Source organism: Vanessa tameamea, chromosome 17 (genome assembly GCF_037043105.1).
Source record: "Vanessa tameamea isolate UH-Manoa-2023 chromosome 17, ilVanTame1 primary haplotype, whole genome shotgun sequence".
Classification (NCBI taxonomy): Eukaryota; Metazoa; Arthropoda; class Insecta; order Lepidoptera; family Nymphalidae; genus Vanessa; species Vanessa tameamea.
The window spans coordinates 3,657,753-3,678,863 of NC_087325.1; the positions used below are offsets into that span (position 1 = coordinate 3,657,753).

Below are 21,111 nucleotides of genomic sequence, written 5' to 3' on the forward strand. Positions count from 1 at the left end.
CATTCGTTTTTCTGTTATTATTAATTACGAATGCGATGCTATCGATTGACGTTGGAATAACTTAAACAACATCAAAAATCGAAACGTACTCTTTTTCCAATTAACTTTGGAATAGTCCTATTTCTGGTTACATTTCAATCGATATTTTATATTCAGAAATATTTTATGAGAAAATATAAAATAACAAGTGAGAACACAAAAATATACCAGGGAATAAAGTATTTAAAAAATTTAATAAAGAAGAAAGATACGCTTTAACTTTACATAATTTGCAATAAACTGCGATTAATTATAAAAAGAAAATGTCGAAATTTTATCAATTATATATAATGTGTAGAATATGTTTAAAAATTACATATATGACAAAAACATACACAAATTAATTTACAACACGTGAAATTGTGACTGAGATTGTTAGCTGCGGCATTACCATTCTTTGCAAAACATATAAGTCACCATTCATGTTACATGCACGTCATATTATAATGAAGTGAAAGTAGTTATAACTTATCTAGGGCTGTGTGAAGTTAATAATAGTATCCGTTATTTTATATATCAGTATATATACGGAAGATAATTGAGAGTCAGACGGCCATCGATCGTCCCGATCAGGCAGCCCTAGCTCATCCGGTAATTTTAATAAAGCGGTGCATCAGGGAGACAATCTAAATAAAGTGGTGCCTTGTTAACTTCCCCATTAAGGAATTTAACCCCGTCCACTAGCGCTTAACAAGACGTTTATCGAACTGCTTTCTTTCACCGTTAATAGAAATATATATTTTCAAGTTGCTCATATAACATTTAAAGCCGAGATCGCCCAGTGACGAAGATTGCAAGTTCAAACCCAAGCGAACACCTCTAATTTTCATATGCTTAATTTTGAGTTTATTATTAATCTCATGATCGGTATTAAAGGAAAATATCGTAATGAAACTTGCAAGTGTGGGTGTATACACGAAATCGTATTAAAGTGCGTGGTGGAATAAGCTCCAAACCTCCTACTCAAAAGGAGAGGGGGCCTAAGCCCATAAGTAGGACATTTACAGGCTGTTACTTTTATAGCATTTAGAACTCAGATAAAGCTTGAAAGGCTTTTAATTGAATACGATTCGGTCAATAGTCACATTAAGAGCGTAAGTGTAATTGCATTCAACGTCAATGGTTGTGGGTTTAATTTCGCCCGTGACAAATATTAGTATTGACTATTGGCCATAGCGAATTTATTGACGGTGTGGGTGTTCCCCCCAACCATCCCTAGAATAGTGCATTGAAACGTCCACCTCAATTTCTGTCGTAAACACCTGATATCAATTGTTAATATTACACAGAGAAACAATTAATTATTTGAGTTCAATGAACAATTAATTATTTGAGTTCAATGAACTTTTTACAGTTATTAGTTCACATTTGTTTTTTGTGACGGAAACAAATTATCTGCTAATATATTTTACCTCTGAAGACAGTAGTCTCTTTATGCCAAAAGATAGTCATTATACTGGTGTTCTCGGAACTGGCGCACTAAGTTTTAACTAAATAAATAAGTAATATTTATCTATGTAAAATTAGGAACAGTCCTTAAATTACCCACTGCTGGATAAAAGTCTTGTTTCCTGTTAAGTTATAGTTTTAACCACGCCGTTCCACCTTTGGTTTGATATTAGTAAGTTCAACATTAGTAGTAGAGAAATATAAAATAACCACGAAATCAAATCAAAATATTTTGTTTTATTATTATATCTTTATTGAACTAATAAATATAGCCACCAATTATATACTAGAAATAATATTAAATACCTACATATATGAAATCTCAGTAGTGCTGGTCTCGCTATAAGACTTCGGCTTTAGTTAAGATTTGCGTGTTTCTAACTACTCGGCCATCTTTGCTTTGTTTTGTGATTTAAATATTCGTATCTATTCAAGCTCTTGCTGAAGAAAGCTAAACAAACATCATTTCATATTTACAATATTAGTAATATTAAAAAATCCATAATCGCGTGCTGAGTATTCATACTATAACAACATTATTACAGAGGTGTCACAATTTCTTTTATAAACTGCAAACAAAACTATCACCTTTTTGTAAGGAGCTCTACGTATTTTATATTGTGTATTATTTGATACCGGTCTCAGTTGCGACAGTGCGGTAATGACCGAAAGCGTCGCCAGCCGGTCGGCGGTAATGACACTATAATAACAAGCTTTTCAGTGTTGGGGCTTTCCTGAATCTATGAAATTATCATCAAAGCCTTCTCGGTTAATTACTAGTCATTATTCTAATGACATTAAAGTGTTTAATTTCTCTATTATGAATAATAAATGTGACGCTGTATAGTTTATTTTTAGTTTAGTAGGATTATAATAGTTCAGACGATCTTTTCATATGAAACTAACAGAATATCTGTTACGAACATTTTATTTATACATCGCTAAGTCTTAAATGTTAGTCAACCTCAGGATCAGATCACTATCTTTTTTCCTTTATTTGTCAATAACTTTTTATGAGAATTATCTATTTAAAAAAACCCTGAAAATAAAGGTACTTTTTTTTTTCTAATTATGTAAATTCAATAATGATCATGTTCAAATTTCGACCAGTGCGCGAACACTAGTACGTAGTTATGTGTTTCGATACATTAGTATCTGCACATACACAGCGGTAAAACATGGCGGCTGAAATATTGTCTGTAATAGTTTGTGCAGTGTCACATTTTTACAAATACAATTTGTAACTTTAGACTCTTTACGAAAAGTTCGCAAATAACACCTGCGACCTCATTTAGAGAACAAAAGAAGCAGTATTTTTGTAATTTTTTTTCGTCGTCCTTCACGTTGACGTTTGGTATTTGTTTTGTTGTTTATTACTGGAGGTATGAGATTCGAATCCAAGGTCGAGCTAATAAAAGTTGAGGGAACACCCCAGTATTAGAAAGTTGTCTGGAAGAACATGTAAAGTCACGTGCTTGATATCAGTTTTGTTGAGTGTGAAGGTGTTCAGTGCTTGCTTGGGTAGATCTTTTCTGCAAATTACAAATCTCCGAGATTGGCCGCCGTGGGCGAGGTCGTATTGACGATCATGAGAATACTGTATCCATTTTGACATGTTTGAAATCTTCGAAACATATAATAGTTTTATTGAAAATAATCTTTATAAAAAAACATTGCAATAAGCTTACAAGATACATTAAAGTGAAACAGAGCTCTCAGCTCATACATCTGCAATATTTATAATGTGCCAAAGATGTTTAGTAGAAACACGACAGACGATGAGCCGCGAAAAACATATCGTCCAGGCAACATCATTCTATCTAGTTCACGTCTTGTAAACATTTAGATATTATGCATAAAACACGCCGTTATCACCTCCGCGAGACCGAGTTGCAAGCGTTTCGGAAATGTTTATGAAATTTATGATGTTTGGAATAGTTGATTTTTACATTCGAGAGAGATAGTACAAAACTTTCATGAAAGTACAATTTATTTGCATAAACATATTATAACTTCAATATAATTATAACTTAAACTGTATTTATATTGTTTAATTGTATATGAAAAAAATATATATATATTTTGAAATGTGTGTGTGTGTGTGTGAGTGCTTACATCATAAACTTTTAAATTTAAAATTTGGAACATAATCAAACATGAAAAATATAATAACAGTTAAATTTCAAAAAAATAATATCACATGAAAAAATATTCTACGCCATTTAATTTCAGTAGGTAAAACGTAGCGGTTTCAGGCGGCTAGGTCAAAGCCCGCGGCCGCTTTGATGTTTCTACGTTCGTATGATCTAAGTTGTCGCGGTCGCAGCTGCTTCTAGATTTATTAATATACATCCTTGTGTACTTACAGTTAGCCACTCCAGTTATTTGCCATTAAAAAAAATTCTCACGATCTGAATAGTTTTTATTGCTCTACTTAACATTGCGATGTATGATAAATAGCTTTAATAATATATTGGCTGGGTTTATTATGATTTAGTCGTGGTTGTTCAGGGGATAGAACTAGTTAATCGTAATCGTTGAACGTGGGTTCAACCAGTACAGTGGTGAAGGAAAATATCGTGAGCATTCGTAATATACGCAGATGATATCTTTTGGATATGTATCCAGCAACCCGCAATGAAGCAGCATGCTTGTATTATTATAATTAAAGGAATACTAGACTACTGTCTGGCAAAGCCTAGGCCTAGGCTAAGAATTAATTTATTGTATCTGTATTGAAATCACTTTACATGCATAATTAATCTGTCAATACATAACAATATGTTAGCAACATTTAGAATATAATTATGTATATAACAATTTATGTATTATTTTTTTACTATAAGTTAACATTAGAAAATAAAAACATATCAGATTTGCAGATTCTATTGTTCGAATTTAAAATTTTAGAAGACTGTTTTATTCGTTTTTGTTGATCTTTTATGTAATATTGAAATTAAAACGTTATTTTTTTCCTATAATCAACATTTGTTTTATTCCAATTTTATTTCTTAATTTTTTTGATTCCAATTAGACACTTATTTTTACACTAAAATTTTCAAATGAGGGCAAATATAAGTTTTTTGTACAAAGACATTGCTTGAGAATGTATTAACCTGAATAAATACATATTGTTTGTAACCACAATGATAATATTTGTTCAATTTATAATTCGTTTATAAAACGAAAAATAAATTATGAAAATATTTTATCAATCATATTTTAAGCACACCGTCATTGAATATAAAAAGCCGATTCATCGAATCCCGTATTCCGTGTAACAGTTGTGACAATTGATTACTTGGATTACTACGTGACAATCACGTTTACCGGGTATTCGATAGGCGTGACGCGGATCCGGGATCGGCGGGATTCCAATCACGTACAGACAAGTTTCGGAGCGTTTACCCGAGTGCTGCGTTTTCACGAGCTCGCTCCAATGTAACCTTACGGGTGGAATTTTAGTGCACGTTCCAGATTTTTTTTGGGAATTCTTTATCTTTCTATAATTTCTTTATATTTCATCCTTGAATTTATATTTTAAATTATTTTAAAACTTCAAATTAAGGAAGGAACAGAGTGGAGTTCAGTTAATTGAATGTTTATTTTCATTTGTATTTAATTTATAATTAGGTATATAAGGCGGCAAAGATACAAATTCAGTTCCGATTTCGCTTTCGATCGCCAATAGCTTTTTTGTTTAGTATTTATAGACGATTTTTAGACGATTGTTATCAATAAAATCATTTGGATCATTCAAATTCAAATTACATATTTTTTCAAATTTTAAACACTAGTTTCGACTAGGTTCGGGAATTGCGAATACTGTAATCATTTTAAATATCTTGATATTAATGAGTTCTTTTTATTGAAGATATAGAAAAATAGGATGTATGTTAAACGTAAACTAGCAATATTTATTCTAAAATAAATATTGAAATTATGATTATGCAATGCAAAAAATATTTTTGAAGCGTTATATTTAAATGCTATTTATTACAAAACGAACTAATTTAAAACATCAAAGAAACAGTGAATTTTATTTTTAAACGTTGTCTTCGTTTCTTTGAATCGTGTTTTTTCTAATGAACGACAAAACATTATTGCTTTAAAGCTCTTTCTTTAAATAACGTAATTTAGCTCGAAAATAAGTTCTTGTAGTTCCTTGGCTCATCTATAAAATGGTACGATACATTGAATAATTCAACAAAAAAAAAAAAGATAGAGAGAACGCTTGAAAAGACACTTTTCAAACTTTAGTTAAAACTAATGTTACACTCCCTTCCAACTTGAAGTTGCGAAAACAAACAAACTAATACTTGGGTCGTTCAAAGCGAGTGAAAATAGACCCATCTGAAATCCTTTCATGTCTGTCGCGTCCGTCCCACTTCGGCGACACCGCCTAACGACTTTACCTTTATATTGAAATGCACCTTTGATGATCGCATGAATAATGGACCAAGTGTGAACGATGTGTTAAAAATATGCAACAGAAATGTTAATTTTTAGACATTTACAATGATTATAGTCATAACAGTCTTAATAACAGTCAACTTTAATACGTACTATTATTAGAAATAAGTTTTTATCATACATAATTCTCAATAAGTATTTTATATTTACCATTATAAAGGACTGAAGATCTCTATACCAAAGTTTATCGTATATAATATAGTATATAGATAATGCACAAGTATGTGCGCAATCGAAGGCAATTAGACACGGCTGGCTTTACGTGTTTTCCGAGATGCGACAGAGTAAACATTGAAAATACCTGAATTCCGGAATGTTACTGACAATATTTCGACGGAAAAAAAATACATAAATATCGGGATATGAACCTTAAACCTCGATCTGCAGTCTTATAATATAAGCTACACCACACTACCGAGGCGGTTAATTTTCAATTCATAACAAATCTTGACAGATATTCTTTTTTCAATTGTTCGATGATACCATAACTCTATATAATAGCGTTATACTTACGTAGTTATTTCAGTTTGTCAATGTCAAACTTATGTCTTAGTCGCATTGTTTTTGAAATTATTCATGTATATTTGAAAGCTATATAAATAATATCGTTGTCCACGAAATCATTCAAGATGTCGCAAATGTGAATATTATGGCCGTCTTATCGCTTCTGAGAATTGTGTTACGGCTACAGACAGGAGTAGGGAGTCGGGGAACACTTGCTACTATATGACCGTAGGTGCATTTAAATATTATTTTAAAACGATATAAATATATACGAACTGGTCAATATATTTACGTTTATTTGTTTGGTTAAATCAATTCTTAAAGCTCTGGTATATATTTATTTTGTAAAGTTATTTTTATAAATCAGACTTATGTTATAAATACGAAAGTAACTCGGTCTGGTTTATTATTTCGGATTTATGTTTAGCCCATTCTTCCGAATGGTCTGATTTTTGGTGTACATATGTATTTCGACTATTATTTATATATTATAATTATAATTATATATTATTTATATATTATAATTATAATATTATAATTTTCACGTAATGTGATAGGTCACAGAAAACTGTCATAAAAGATAATTGGCCAACCTAGACATCACACAGCCTTGTCTACCTTATCCCGGGAGTGTTTTTGTAAAGCCGAAGGCGTATACGCACCTTCGGCTTCGGCTTGCTGGTCGGTTCTTTAGTACTTTTCTGTGATCTAACACATTATTTGAGCAATATCGCAGTTTTCTGAGAAATTACTGCTTATATACGAAAATTGTATTAAACAATAATATCTTCCCTTTCAAGGTCTACAGCTTTCATAACATATTCCTATGATGAGTATTTATAGCAATAAATGTGATTTTTTTTTCTGTATTGACCTTAGAAATGAAATATGCGAGTATTTTATCTATAGTCTTTATCAGTGCTACGATATACATATGTGTACCAAAACTCTGATTAATCGGAGGAATGGGTTAAATGTCAGTACACCTGTTATTTCAATACAACTAAATCACTGAACCCATAGTATTAATATTTGACGTCAGACCGAAAGAAGAACATAGAAATATAATTTGACGCTGCAAAGTCTCGTGGAACAGTCAGAACAGCGCAATTTAGTACGATTAATATTTCTTAAAAAACAATAAAAAGTGTGGAACTCATTACATGTGATAGAGGTTAAACCTTTTTTCGGATACGATTCTATCGCTGCACTCAGATTCGATCTTGTAATTTTGGAATCTTGGTGCCTTTAAAGTTCAATTCAATTAAATTCTTAGTTTAATGGCTTTTAGTTGTGCCGACAAATTATTTTTAAATACTTATACAATAGATGAGAAGAAGTTTTTATTGTAATGCCTAATTGAAAACACTACTAAACACATACATCTTACACCAGAAAATGCAGCTCGTTTCGGAGAAGGTTTTTGTATAGAATATTATTATACCATTAGTCGCGCTTCGCAGTTCCACCCGGATTTAATTTACATTATTAAAGTGATTGGCGTGAATTTCATATTATTGTAATATAATATTTAACACACTTGAAACAAAGGGAAAATAAAATATCAGCTTTTGATGACTATAAAGATTTTTTAGGAACGCAGTCACGAAGTCTGTATGGATACGACTTCAGTCATTAATCAGTTCCTTGTCAGCGTGCCCGTGACGTTTTGTCTGAACTCTGAAGTTTATCGCTTACAAGAGTTTACTGAATAAAGATGTGCGTGTTACGCTCGTAAAAGTCTGCTCGTTGTAAATTAAAATTTCGACTCGAAGAAGTACTCCTGAATTTCTACCTTTGATTCGCTTTGCTCGTATATTGAGTCCGGCGACCTCATATTTTGCTTTAATTGAGATATATGAACGACTTTATTAGTCGTAGCATTGTTAGAATACTTTTATATGACAGGTCAGATGAAATTATTTATGTACTTAGGACATTTCGAGATATATTTTTACTTTAATACAAAAGATAAAACGAAATATAAATGCAATAAATTACTGAGATCAGCTCAAACATCGTGAATACACATTATAATATTTCGTTAAATTCGAATATTTATGTGAATAAAATTTAAATATATCGAATTAAATATTGAACATTTGTGTAATGGGCATAAAAACATTGTAAAAGTAATTTAAATAGGAAAAACATCAAAGCGTTGTTGGAGGCGCGATGTGAATCTGTCCTTTGATTACCGGCCGAGTTTGTCCCATTCGCTATTTTCAACCCAACACTACGTGCTGATACAGGGTTAGCCATAAAGTAGCGGTTTAGTGATCAATACCACTTATATAGTTTTAATAAAAGTAGTACTAATAACAATAATCACTTCTAATTGTGATTGCTTTCATTAATATAATATGATTATCTAAATTATGGCCATTCCATAATAATTGTGATGACTAATGATCGATTACAGTCATTATGACTATTCTCCATTGAGAATGGGCAGGAGATATTATAGCAGAGGTGTTTGTGCAATCATAGGTTCTATTTCTACACCTTCACTGAAGAATCTCCGAGATAACGGAATCTCTTGTAACCGGAGAGAGATCTGGCTGACCAAACGTTCTACGTGCTTTCCGAGGCACGAAGCGTTAACACTGAATTCTACAATTATTTAGAAAAATTCAATTAACATTTTATAATTGTAAACGATTGTATAATTTGGTTTTTTTATTATCATCGGAGGCGTTAGTTATTTATCTATATTAATATTATAAATGCGAAAGTAACTCTGTTCCCTCTTCACGCCTAAGCCGCTGAACCGATTTAGATGAAATTTGGTATGGCGATAGTTTGAGTTCCGGGGAAGGAAATAGGCTACTTTTTTTAATTCACTCATCGAGGGGATACATTTTAGGGTGACGGTTTGTATACTATAGGTAAAGTGTTATAAGTTTCACGCAGGTAAAGCAGTAGGTTTAGCTAGTTATCGTATAAATTCTGCTGTTATATTATTTGAATATTTATTTATAAACCAAGTCTTATACAAAATACTACCCATGTCTGCTGTGAGTGTAGTAAAATATGATCTACTTCATTTTAATAGTACATCTCAATCTTACGTGTTGATTATTATCTATAAATCTTTTCATTTCACATTATGCACTTGTAATAAATATATATGTATTTTGGCGGATGTGTAAATGGGTCACCTGATAGTAAGTGGTCACCACCGCCTATCGATATTGGCACTGTAAGAAATTTTAACCGTCCCTTACATCGCCAATCTACCACCAATGTTGAGAGCTAAGATTTTATGTGCCTTTTGTAAAACTGGATCACTCACAACCATACTAAGTATTACTGTTTGGTGGTAGAATGTATGATATATGGACGGCACCTACCCAGATGGGCTTCCACGAAGCTCTATCACCGCGTATTACTATTACACGATTTGTTATACTATTTGTGAAAAGTAGTTTAATATTTATTCAAGTTCAACCAATAACTTCATAATATATAGACAACAATATATTATTTCAAAAATCTTTGTTTTTTTTTGTTTATATTTAGTTTCATTTCCCATCTAGACATCCATTTAATTCCAAAAACAAATAGTTTAGTATATAGTTACCTTATGTATCACATATTCATCAATACAAATAGTTATATGAATACGTTTTAAACTTTTAAGTAACTAACAAAAGAGAACAGTTTATTAACCGTGTTCTTAAAGTAGGCCTGTATAACGCACTGCCACGGCTGTCGGTCTCCCGATGCAATAATTACAGGCGGGCTTTACTAAACTATTTAGGGTAGCCAACGTACTCGGCTACGTTTTATTATGTCAACTGAGTCCTTTGTGTTTTAATTAGCACTAATGTGTCTGTACACATGCGCCACTTATATACATATATATCTGTGTATGTTTGAACATTATTGTATATGCATTGTGGCGTATTTCATTTTTAGTTTGTTAATCGGTTAAACACTCTAAACAGTGGTTCGTTATCTTTGTTATGTGTATTAAGATTAGGACTCCATCATTTAATTTACGAAATTGCTTTTGAAGCAAATGCATCGGAGTGTCGTTAAATTTTATTAGCTTCATTGTAATGTTGCTCTACCTTAGCGAAATGGTTTGAGGTTGTGCGCCTCGAATCTTAATAGATTCATTGTCATAGCCTGATGTGGATATCTCTATATGTCACGCAAAAAGGTTGACGAACCTGCTCATGCTTACCATAAATTTTGAGAATTGAAAAGCTATAAATATATATACTTTAGTACTTTTTTTCTTGATGAAGTGACACTTCTATTATCGTATTATTAAGATAAACGAACCATATTTTTAATATATTATTGATTAAAAAGTATTTATTTCAACCTAAGTTAATCGCTCCTAGTTATAATAACTAGCGACCCGCCCCGGCTTCGCGCGGGTGCAATACTAATATTAAATATCCTACAGAATGTCTTTATATACAATGTTCACAGTTTTCTTGTCATTTGACAATACAAACCTCCCTGCATTTTAAATTTGTAATATCTTCGAAAATATGCATTTAAATTACATTCTGTAAGAGCCTATTTAATATTGATCTATATTAAATGCACAATGTATTAAAGGTACTTAATTGGATAAGGATTAATGTTGTATTGCTTAAAATTGCTTCGTAATTAAGCCATTATTTGTAGTGTAAAGTAAAGGATAAAAAATTATTGTCGTGGGTTTTCCCTAAGAGATAGACATATATCCTGGATATTTTTGTAGAACCTTTTAAAGTGTACAATACTGTAGTACATTATTTTGATCTATCTCGTAGAGATTAGCCAGTGTTTACAATTATATTATGCATATTTTATACATATAAACCTACCTCTTGAATCACTCTAATATAAAAAAACATATCAAAATCCGTCGCGTAGTTTTAAAGATCTAATCATACATAGGGATAGACAGACAGCGGGAAGCGACTTTGTTTTATATTATGTAGTGATATACTAAATGATGATTCCGAGCGATCAGATCAAGCCTGGCAACACCACAGCATTTTCATTTTCTTATTTTAAATTGATAATCTGGAAGCGAAATACATTTGGTTGAAAATCGACTACGTGTATCCATCGCTCCACATCGGAGTAAAGCTCTAAACCTTTTTTCTCAAAAAGGAGAGGAGGCTATAGCCCAGCAGTGAGACACTTACAGGTTGTTAATATTACTATAATTAATAAAACAAATAAATATTTTTTAATCTAAGTTTCTTAATATATTTAATTTATCTTGTGCATGTCGGTAAAGCAAAAAAAATATGATAGAATAAGGATAAGTCGGATGTAATTCTGCCATATGACTGTTTAGCATAATGGAATATTTGTAAAGGGTCCTTTCAGAGGAGAATTTACTTAGTACGTTATGTAGATCTTAAGTGAGGATGCAAAACTTATATTATGTTTCCCATATGAATAGTTAACGCTAATAATATACTATTCTAATATTTATAAAGCGTATCCATATCCCGCATTATCAATAGATACATTGTTGTAAAAATATTTCCTGGAAGTAGACGATTGTTGGGAATGCTTGTTAGATGCGTGGCACGTTTCACACAGGACGTGTTGGTGGCAATGCCACTGATGTCAACCAACCCCCGATTGTCTACATGCTAATGCCATCAGACCACCTTCTATTGCTGAACCGCGGAACACTTTTTATTCTGACACATTGACAAATGGTTGCTGCGGATTGAATAATAAGGAGGTTTTTTGAATGCCACGCACTGAATAAAAATATGGCAACTACTTTTATGACGCATCATATACACTGATATCCTCCCGACTTCGTACGGGTACGTTTGTTCTGCTATTTTTATTTAACCAATGCGATATATAAACATTCGGCAACGTGCTCATTGTTTAACATCGTAAAAGATGAGTCGTAATATTTTTAAAACATCTGGTTTCAAGTGTTAAAAGTAATATTAACGTTTTAAATAAAAAAGATTAATATTTTGTGACAATTTTACTTTTTTTTTTAAACATAAAGTGCTCTTACTCTATGTTGCCTATAAAAGATCACTGACTTTTTATAGAACTTAATTTTAGTATTCGCGCTTCGGGAATACAACGCTGCCCAAACAGCGTTCGTGCCGAAAGCGCCTGGACCGACAATTTTCTCTCCGACTTCGTCGGCATATTACACTGGTTTTCGTAAAATATGCCACATATTAACATACTATATAGACCATGCCTTACCTATTACTATAATAATATGAAAGTTCCATATCAATCGGAATATAAGTTTTTGCATGTTACCGGAAATGGCGAACAAACATAAGTCACTTCTATATAATATTATTATGAAGTCCGACTTTACAGTTTGTTCTCGTTGAAATGAGGTAAATTTCTCAAGTAGTAAGTTTTTATATTATTGTATATATATAAAAGTTACGAACATATTAGTCAAAGATAATATTTCTTGATACAATTAAACTAAAACAAAAATTCATGATGCTCTTACTTCCTTTATATGATAATTGTTTTTTTGCTCAAATAAGTGAACGCGTTAATATTTATCGTTATTCAATGTTAACAATTCGTTTCTTATTGCGATACAATTTAAATAAATATTATTTCAATATTATATAAGTATAAATTAAAGAGTTTTACGTTACGTTAGAGTTTTTGTGACTAAATTACTGACTATTTAAGAAATTTTAGTATTGATATTATATTTAGTTTGAAAATTAAATTTTTTTTTTTTTGTTGTCCTTTATAAAGATTTCCTTATTAGATAATATTTAGGTGAATGACCGGTTTTTACAGTGGGCATGTGGACCGGCATAGAGTGGGACACATGGTTTCGTTCTGTTCACACGCTTCTGTCTAGAATACTGATTTTCGCAACATGTAAACAATGATCTAATCGAGTACGTAACCAATAATCTGTAATGCGCCCTAAAGTCAAGTGCATCGATTATTTTTTCATAAATGATGTAAAAAAACGATTACTAGTTTGTTATAATATAACATTAATGTTCAGTACAGTAAACTAAATAATCTACTAAGTAAGCTTTTCAATATCCCATTAGGCCTCCTCGCCTTTTCAGATGTTTTGGAACATATTCCAGAATTTGTTGGTGAATACACCCGTTACAGACTCTCATCCGATGTATTCAGGTTTCCTCAGGGCGCTTTTCTTCACCGTTGAACATGAGATGAATTATAAAAACTAGATAAACATAAGAATGATTGCCTGTTAAATCCGAATACTTTGGTTAAGATTCACTAGTTCTAACCACTTGACCATCTCGGGTCTTCGAATTTTAAATGAATGATATAACTGATTTATTATTTTAATTTTAAAACAATAATAAAATGAAGGATACCAGTCTACTTAACAGTAATAAAAAGAAAATAGTCGTAAACAATTGTTCGTTGTATTGTTGTAGCTATGAATATGTTCTTTACTCTCTATGGAGGAGAATAAATATTAACTGAAACGCCAGATAGCAGTGATAAGATAAAGATATTGGTTGTAGGTGGTGGTTCTGAGACAACAAAACAATAGTCTATCAGCAGCATATTACGTGGGAGAAAAAAATGCTATTGAATTCATTGTATGTATATTTATTTGTATTTATATTTAATTTTTTAAAATTCATTTTTTATTTAAAATTAATAAAAAAATACAATTATAATATATATCTAATATATATGAAATAATTTAGTTACATACGAAGACCGACGAATTGAAAATTAGTTCTACGAAACAAGATTTTAGTTTCAGCGTTAAAATATCACACTGCGTGCGGTCTAAATTGTTTATATATTTTTTCACGTATCTATTCTACATAATAAATTACTTCGGTGTAATTTCGCAATATCATTCTGAATAACTGATTGTTCGTAGTGTGGGCCGATTTGGACTTGTTTTAACGACATCTGATTTGTATACAATGATCATTGTTTCGTTCCGTGTAAGCTACGACTCCGTGGTTAATCGCAGAAGACAATATTATCTTAATATTGACTTGCATCGTTTTGATGTGTTAGTAAGTTTCGATGCGTGTGTATCGAAGTATAAATATTCTATGTAACACTTGACATGTTTTATACATAAATGCTCTTCTAACAGAGCTATTTAAATAAGGCGCGTTGATTTAATTATTGTGTTGACGCGTTTCCTGTACTTATAAATAAAAAATCTTGCAAGGTGTAAATATAAACGACGCAAGGATTTTATTTGAGGTATTGTCTGTTAGAACAGATTCTTTCTTTAATTTTGTGATTCCGGGATACTCCTGTGCGATACATTTTATAAAGTAACGTATGATATATAAGGAAAGGAGATGTATAAGATTGATTAAATGTATCATTAGTGAAATTTTTAATGTGATTTGAAACTCTAGTACAATGTGGTAGTATCTGTTATAAAATCAATGATGATTGCAAAATTTGTACTAGGGTAATTATTCATATTGTTATTACAATACTTTTTATTGATTTGGGATAATTTAACGATGAACATATGTTATTACTTTATTCATAAACAAAAAGTATAACACCGAGCACTGATTAATATCGAAATAAACTTACTAGTTAAAGAAAATATAAACTAAAATGATATAATTACGTTGGCGTAGATTGATATCTGCGCAAATGGTGATATTAGTCCATTTGATAATGTAATACACTATGAACTACTTTAAGTGGTCTAGTAGCTTAGAAGAGCCTTATTATGCAAATATCAATCATCCATTCATTACATATTCATTATGATAATTTCCATTTATTACACGCTATATTAAAAAACTACTTCTATAATTTTTGTACTTGCCCCGTTTTTCTTATTAGTTTGCTAATAGCCAAGCTATACCGTGTACGTAATGGTTTTGTTGGTAACTTAAATAGTTTAGCATTAAAATTGTAGCTCCCAATAAGTCAATGAAAAATATTTTTATGTATATTCTGAACCTGCGGCACGTTTACCCGCACGAAATTTATGAAACTTTATTTATATTGCACAAACCGTCACGTCCCACTTCCTTGAGGGTTGAAATAAAATAGTAGCCTATGTCCTTTCCCGGGACTCAAAATTTCATACCAAGTTTCATCTAAACCGATTCAGCAGTTTATGCGTGGAAAGGTAACGGAGAGAGTTACATTCGTCTTTATAATATTGACATAGACTAAGTAACAAATTATATGTTTATAATTCTGATATAACGATTTTCTACTGAAAATAAGAACAAACATAATAAAAACAATAACATATAAAATAATAATAATAATAATAACATATCAAATGACTGAAATGAAATCGATAAATAAATATTAATTAAGGAGATAGGAAATCTTAAATAAAAATCGTTGGAATTATCGAATTATATGTACACATTATCTTATTTTAAGTTGATGATTGATTTAAGTTGATAATCAAATTAATGAGAGACTCGTAGGATAATCAACACTACACTATATTTTACCTTTTTTTAATTAATTTATTATAGAAACTTTCAGCGATACTCTTTAACTAGAAAGTATACCACGACGATACTATCTACTTATCAAGTGAGGTTTCAAACAGTCTGTCATTCATCATGTATGTAGGACGATCCCAGATAACCTTATTAACACAGGCAGATAGTGAAGAGCTAAACATCTACTTAATTACCCTCGCTCGTGTGATTTAATCACTCTGTAATATGCACTGAGTCAGGGCATACGATTAATATGCAACGAATACTGGTGTTGCATTATGTATGTTACGCACGTGCCTTTTTGTTGCGAGATTTATTTTGACAAAGCTTCGTACCTTTATATGGTGTTTCATCTTTATATGGGAATTGTTATTTTACATACAGTATATTTATGAACATGCAGTATCGTAGCCGAGATGGCCCAGTGGTTAGAATGCGTGCATCTTAACCGATGCTTTCGGGTTCAAACCCAGGCAAGCACCACTGAATTTTCATGTGCTTAATTTGTGTTTATAATTCATCTCGTGCTCGGCGTTGAAGGAAAACATCGTGAGGAAACCTGCATGTGTCTAATTTCAACGAAATTCTGCCACATGTGTATTTCACCAACCCGCATTGGAGCAGTGTGGTGAAATATGCTCCAAATCTTCTCCTCAAAAGGGAGATGAGGCCTTAGCCCAGCAGTGGGAATTTAAAGGCTGTTAATGTAATATAGTAACATTGATTGCGATCTAAATTTAATTATATTATATACGCGAAAGTGAGTTTGATAATATAATCAGAATTACCATCCAACACAGAAATGTACACTCTTTATTTTACTAAAAACTAGTAATTCTAATGAAAATAATATATTGTATTGGCAAAAAAAAAAAACAAAAGACAATCAATATAGTGTTATGTGTGTATCACCGCTATATGCTATAATGTATATTTTTAATATAATAAACAGCTGTATAAAATAAAAATTGTCTGAGATTGTAAACTAATGAGCTATTTTGGGATGGGAGTGGGAGACGCGGACGTTCGTTCGTCAATTAATTTCATTAGCCCTAATGCTCCTAATAAAGAGTACAACATCTGTTTATTTCGACGTACACTCAATGCGTTAGTTTTATTGCAGCTTCTAAGACGTTGGTTAGAAGATTTATTGGATGTAAACTATTTGTGTGGCAGTTGTACTTAGTTGTATCATGCTTTATATTCAATTAAATGTATTAAGATATGGATGAATCGTCTTTACTAATAAATTGCATGTGTTGCTATTAATATTATAATTTTATTTAGTGTTCTCGAAATGTATTCGTCGTATCTCATTGGAAACTAGTTCATTCGCATTAACTTTGAATCAATATTGGTTGATAATTTTAGTTGAAATGCAGAATAAATTAAGAAAATCCAATTAAATATTCAATTATTCTTGGTATTTCAAATGTGGTTAGGTTAAAATATATTTCATGATAGATAGCTGTATAAGAAATACGGATATCGATCCGGTGTTTTGAAATTTAATTAATGACGAAAACTCAACAATTAGGTACATAAGTGGAAGTGATGTCATACTGAGGTTTACTCAAAAAATTTAAAGTAATTTGAGAAAATAACATAAGCAAAATTTACCTACATAAAATTTAAATTTAAGCTCTACGGGATTATTGTTTATTCCAAAAATGTTAGAAAATATTTTTGCCTGCTTGACTGCTTGTCCTGATTTCCAGACAGCAACCCCATTCTAGTATAATGAAAATGTTAAAAATGTAAAAACATGCTAGGTATTCCCGAATGCAATTAATAATATTTTTATTTTGTTTTAGATGTCCCTCGTGGAGATAGCGTCGGACTCAGCAATGCGAGAAGAGAGAATTCAAAACATTTATAAGTTTTGTACGCCCCCGCATTTGGTACTTACATTTTTATTATTTATGTAACCATAACTTTTACGTTATGTTTTATCTATTACAATATTCTAAGGAAAAAGTTACATCATTAATCTGGTGTATAAAAGAAGAGCTTGCGAAGACTAACATCAACTTTTTCTGAATAAAATAAGCGCGAGTCGAGATAACTTTATACAATGACAATTTTTTTATTAAAACAACATAATCTCCCAATTAATTCTTTCGTTTCTTGAATAATATTGAAACACTTTTGATACTATTATATTTTAAAAATTTTAATATTACACAAAATTTATAATAAGTAGGTATATATTACTAATCTTAATTATCAATTTCATCTTTATTTCAACCTCACAAAACTGGCTCAAAGTCTCGAAGCTTAATTTCTTTAGCCAGTAAGATGATATCATTCATTTACAAATGGTGGCATTTATACTAAATCTTCCTTTATCGTCGTCAATAAACCGCCTATCGCATTGTATTGTAATTGGGGAGGTTTTGAAGGTCTTGAGTTACTGAGTTATCAGATTACCTACAAATAATAGACAGGAGAAATCATTTAACAAAAGACAAAACTAAATAAGTCTTAACTACTTCTACGATTGTTTATTTTTCGTTTCAGATAGAATTTTGGACATGCATGAATCAAACTATTCAAGGTATGTTATTGTTTTTGTATATACCATCATGTTGAGAGCGATGTTACATATTTTGTGGACTTAACTTCCATTCTTAGCTTTTGTTTATAATATTACGTATTAACGTTAACAACATCTTTTAGAGTAGTTTATAGTAATCATCCGATAATAATATTGATAATTGTTTGGGCATTCGTTAAAGTTTTTCTCTGCTATTTCCAATATGTACCTCATGATGTTTGTTCGACCAACGGGATATGAAAATTATTTAGAAGGTTCCTATATTTACAATCAAAATTAAAATCTTTGTTTAATACTGAAGCAATTAAAACGTATTTCGAATTTGGACTACGATAATACATTTTAGTTTTGAAATTGTAATAATTTAAGCGGATATTTTTATACACAAGCTATTGATGGTTAGTTACTCGTTGTGATTGTGATGTGAGTTCGTAGATGTATTTATTTTAGACATCCAGCGTCAAATAAGTTAGCAAAGTCAGTTTTAAAAACATTTTTTAATTTTTTTATTATAAATGGGTAAATACTTTGCAGAAGTAGTGTCTGGATCAAGTTGGTGGGGTCGTGCGTGTTGTGCATTAGGACATTCGTCCCGCTGTCGTCACGCTTGTGCGACCGCGGCCGATGCGACAGCTTTAGCGGAACCATGTCGTCGTTCCGATGAGATAGCTTTCTTTGACTGCGTGCAGCGACAGCAGGAAGCGCAGTGGTGTTGTTGTGAGTGTTCATTAAATAGTCTGTTTTTTTTTGTGATCTTATTTTAAAGTAATTAATTTAATATATATACATAGATATACACTAATTTAACCTCTCATGAATTATGGTATAGATATTTTTTTTTTCTTATATTGTTTAAAACTAATTAAGTATTTATAAGTCAACTGAGGAAACTAAGAATATTATAAACCGGTGGCGTGATTTGTCTTGGCTGTTTGTATTACAATGGTTGCTTTTGCCGAATATTTCTGCATTACCTAAATTTTGAATTAAAGCTTAGTCTGATCTTGCCTTCGTCGGAATCGCAAGAACAGACAAGTCTCTATCTGTCTATGTAAATACACTTACAAATGCTGAGCTTAGTTAAAAAATTCACGTCAGGTAAGGTAAGTCCTATTTTTATAAGTTTAAGTGCTATATTACGTCGCCGTAGTTTGTAAATCAAATTTAATATTTATGGAAATTTTGATATAAAAAACGAGTAGGAACTCAGTATATATTTATTTTTAGTACTATTTGAGTAATATTTAATTGTCATTTATTTTAAACTCTAAAACCAAAGTGTTCTCAATGGTATAAGAAATGGGTAAATTTATAAATAAGTCTACATTTTTTAGCCCAAACTCAATCATTAAGTTGTCACGAGGCCTGTCAACGTGCTGTATGGCGAGTTGGTCAGACACGAGCCGACAGTGGCGCGAGAGAGAAGGCAATAGAAATGTGTGAGCAGTCACCGCCTTTACTGCACTGTATGAGAGATCTAACAGCATCCACCGTGCATACAGATACATCTAAGTGTAAGAACTTATAAGTTGTACATTTAATCAAAATTTCAAAAGTAGAATATATATATAAAACTTTTCGGTAATTTTCAGATTTGCCTTGCTGTCACGAATCTCCAAGTCAAGAATGTAGAAGCACCTGTGAGCTAGTGCTCCGTAGAACTGGCGAATCTCAAGAGATAGCAGAGGCATTGTCGCAGGAGTGTGGAGCACCCGCCATCCACGACGGCATGTGGCAATGTTTCCTCAGAAAGGATGCGCCTCCCGAAACCAAAGATGTTATACCTCACGATGTAGCTAAACTTCATTGCTGTCAAAAGGTATCATCTGTCAAAGGGAACATCTCTTATAAAAAATAGTAGCAAATAGCAATGCCCCAAAATTGATTTAGGAATTACTTATATTCCTTTTTACTCCTCCTTTTAAGCTTATCACTTGTGTTAGGAGTGGGGACGACAGTAGCCCAAGGGGTCAGGAACAATCCTGCGACTTTCTACATCGCTGGGCCCGTAAACCACTGCGCTATTGACGCTTGCATTTTTTTCTTTATTTCCTTATCTAAAAAGAAATTTCTATTTTTAAATTAATTTTAATGGATGAACTATTTATTATTTTAGGGCGCCACCATTAACTGCAGGAGATTGTGTTTTAATACGTTCAATAACGGTTGGCAGTTAAATTGGCAGAAGTTTTATACAGAGTGTCTTGGAGATCCTCAGGAGACGGAAATGGCAGAGTGTATAGAAGAAGGTAACTTGAATTAATTTTTACTTGGATTAGTAGCAGAAAGAAATATATCTGTGTTATTCAATTCGCTTAGGCGGTGTTAGTTAATGCCTTTGGGTGGTAGCGACCGCTTACCATCACGTGGTTCATTCGGTCGTTCCATTTCCAAATGCAAATGGAAATGTTATAATTTCAAAAAAAAATACTTTTAGTGGAAGCACCATGTTCACTCGGCTGTGGAGGTTTAACGTATTGTAGTCAATTAAACAATAGACCTACAAGCCTTTTCCGCTCCTGCTCATCTCAGGCAGATCTCGATGCTCATCTGGCAGTAGCCGAACAAAAGGGCAGTGGGTAAGCACTAAGATATTTAGTAAAAAATAAATGTATATAGTTCTCATATATAATAGTCTTGTAAAATATGGCACTGATA

At 31.8% G+C, this 21,111-nt stretch overlaps 1 protein-coding gene across 2 annotated transcripts in view; it reads left to right on the forward strand.

Moving 5' to 3' along the window:
* Positions 1-21,111, forward strand: part of LOC113400345 (reversion-inducing cysteine-rich protein with Kazal motifs) — a 33,346-nt gene that overhangs the window by 8,164 nt on the left and 4,071 nt on the right. For both annotated transcript variants that reach the window (XM_026639879.2, XM_064217411.1), the window contains exons 4-10: positions 17,711-17,797; positions 18,417-18,453; positions 18,988-19,170; positions 19,788-19,967; positions 20,046-20,272; positions 20,570-20,702; positions 20,891-21,032. In XM_026639879.2, the coding sequence (XP_026495664.2) occupies positions 17,711-17,797; positions 18,417-18,453; positions 18,988-19,170; positions 19,788-19,967; positions 20,046-20,272; positions 20,570-20,702; positions 20,891-21,032 (989 nt within the window). The remainder of the gene's footprint in view (positions 1-17,710; positions 17,798-18,416; positions 18,454-18,987; positions 19,171-19,787; positions 19,968-20,045; positions 20,273-20,569; positions 20,703-20,890; positions 21,033-21,111) is intronic.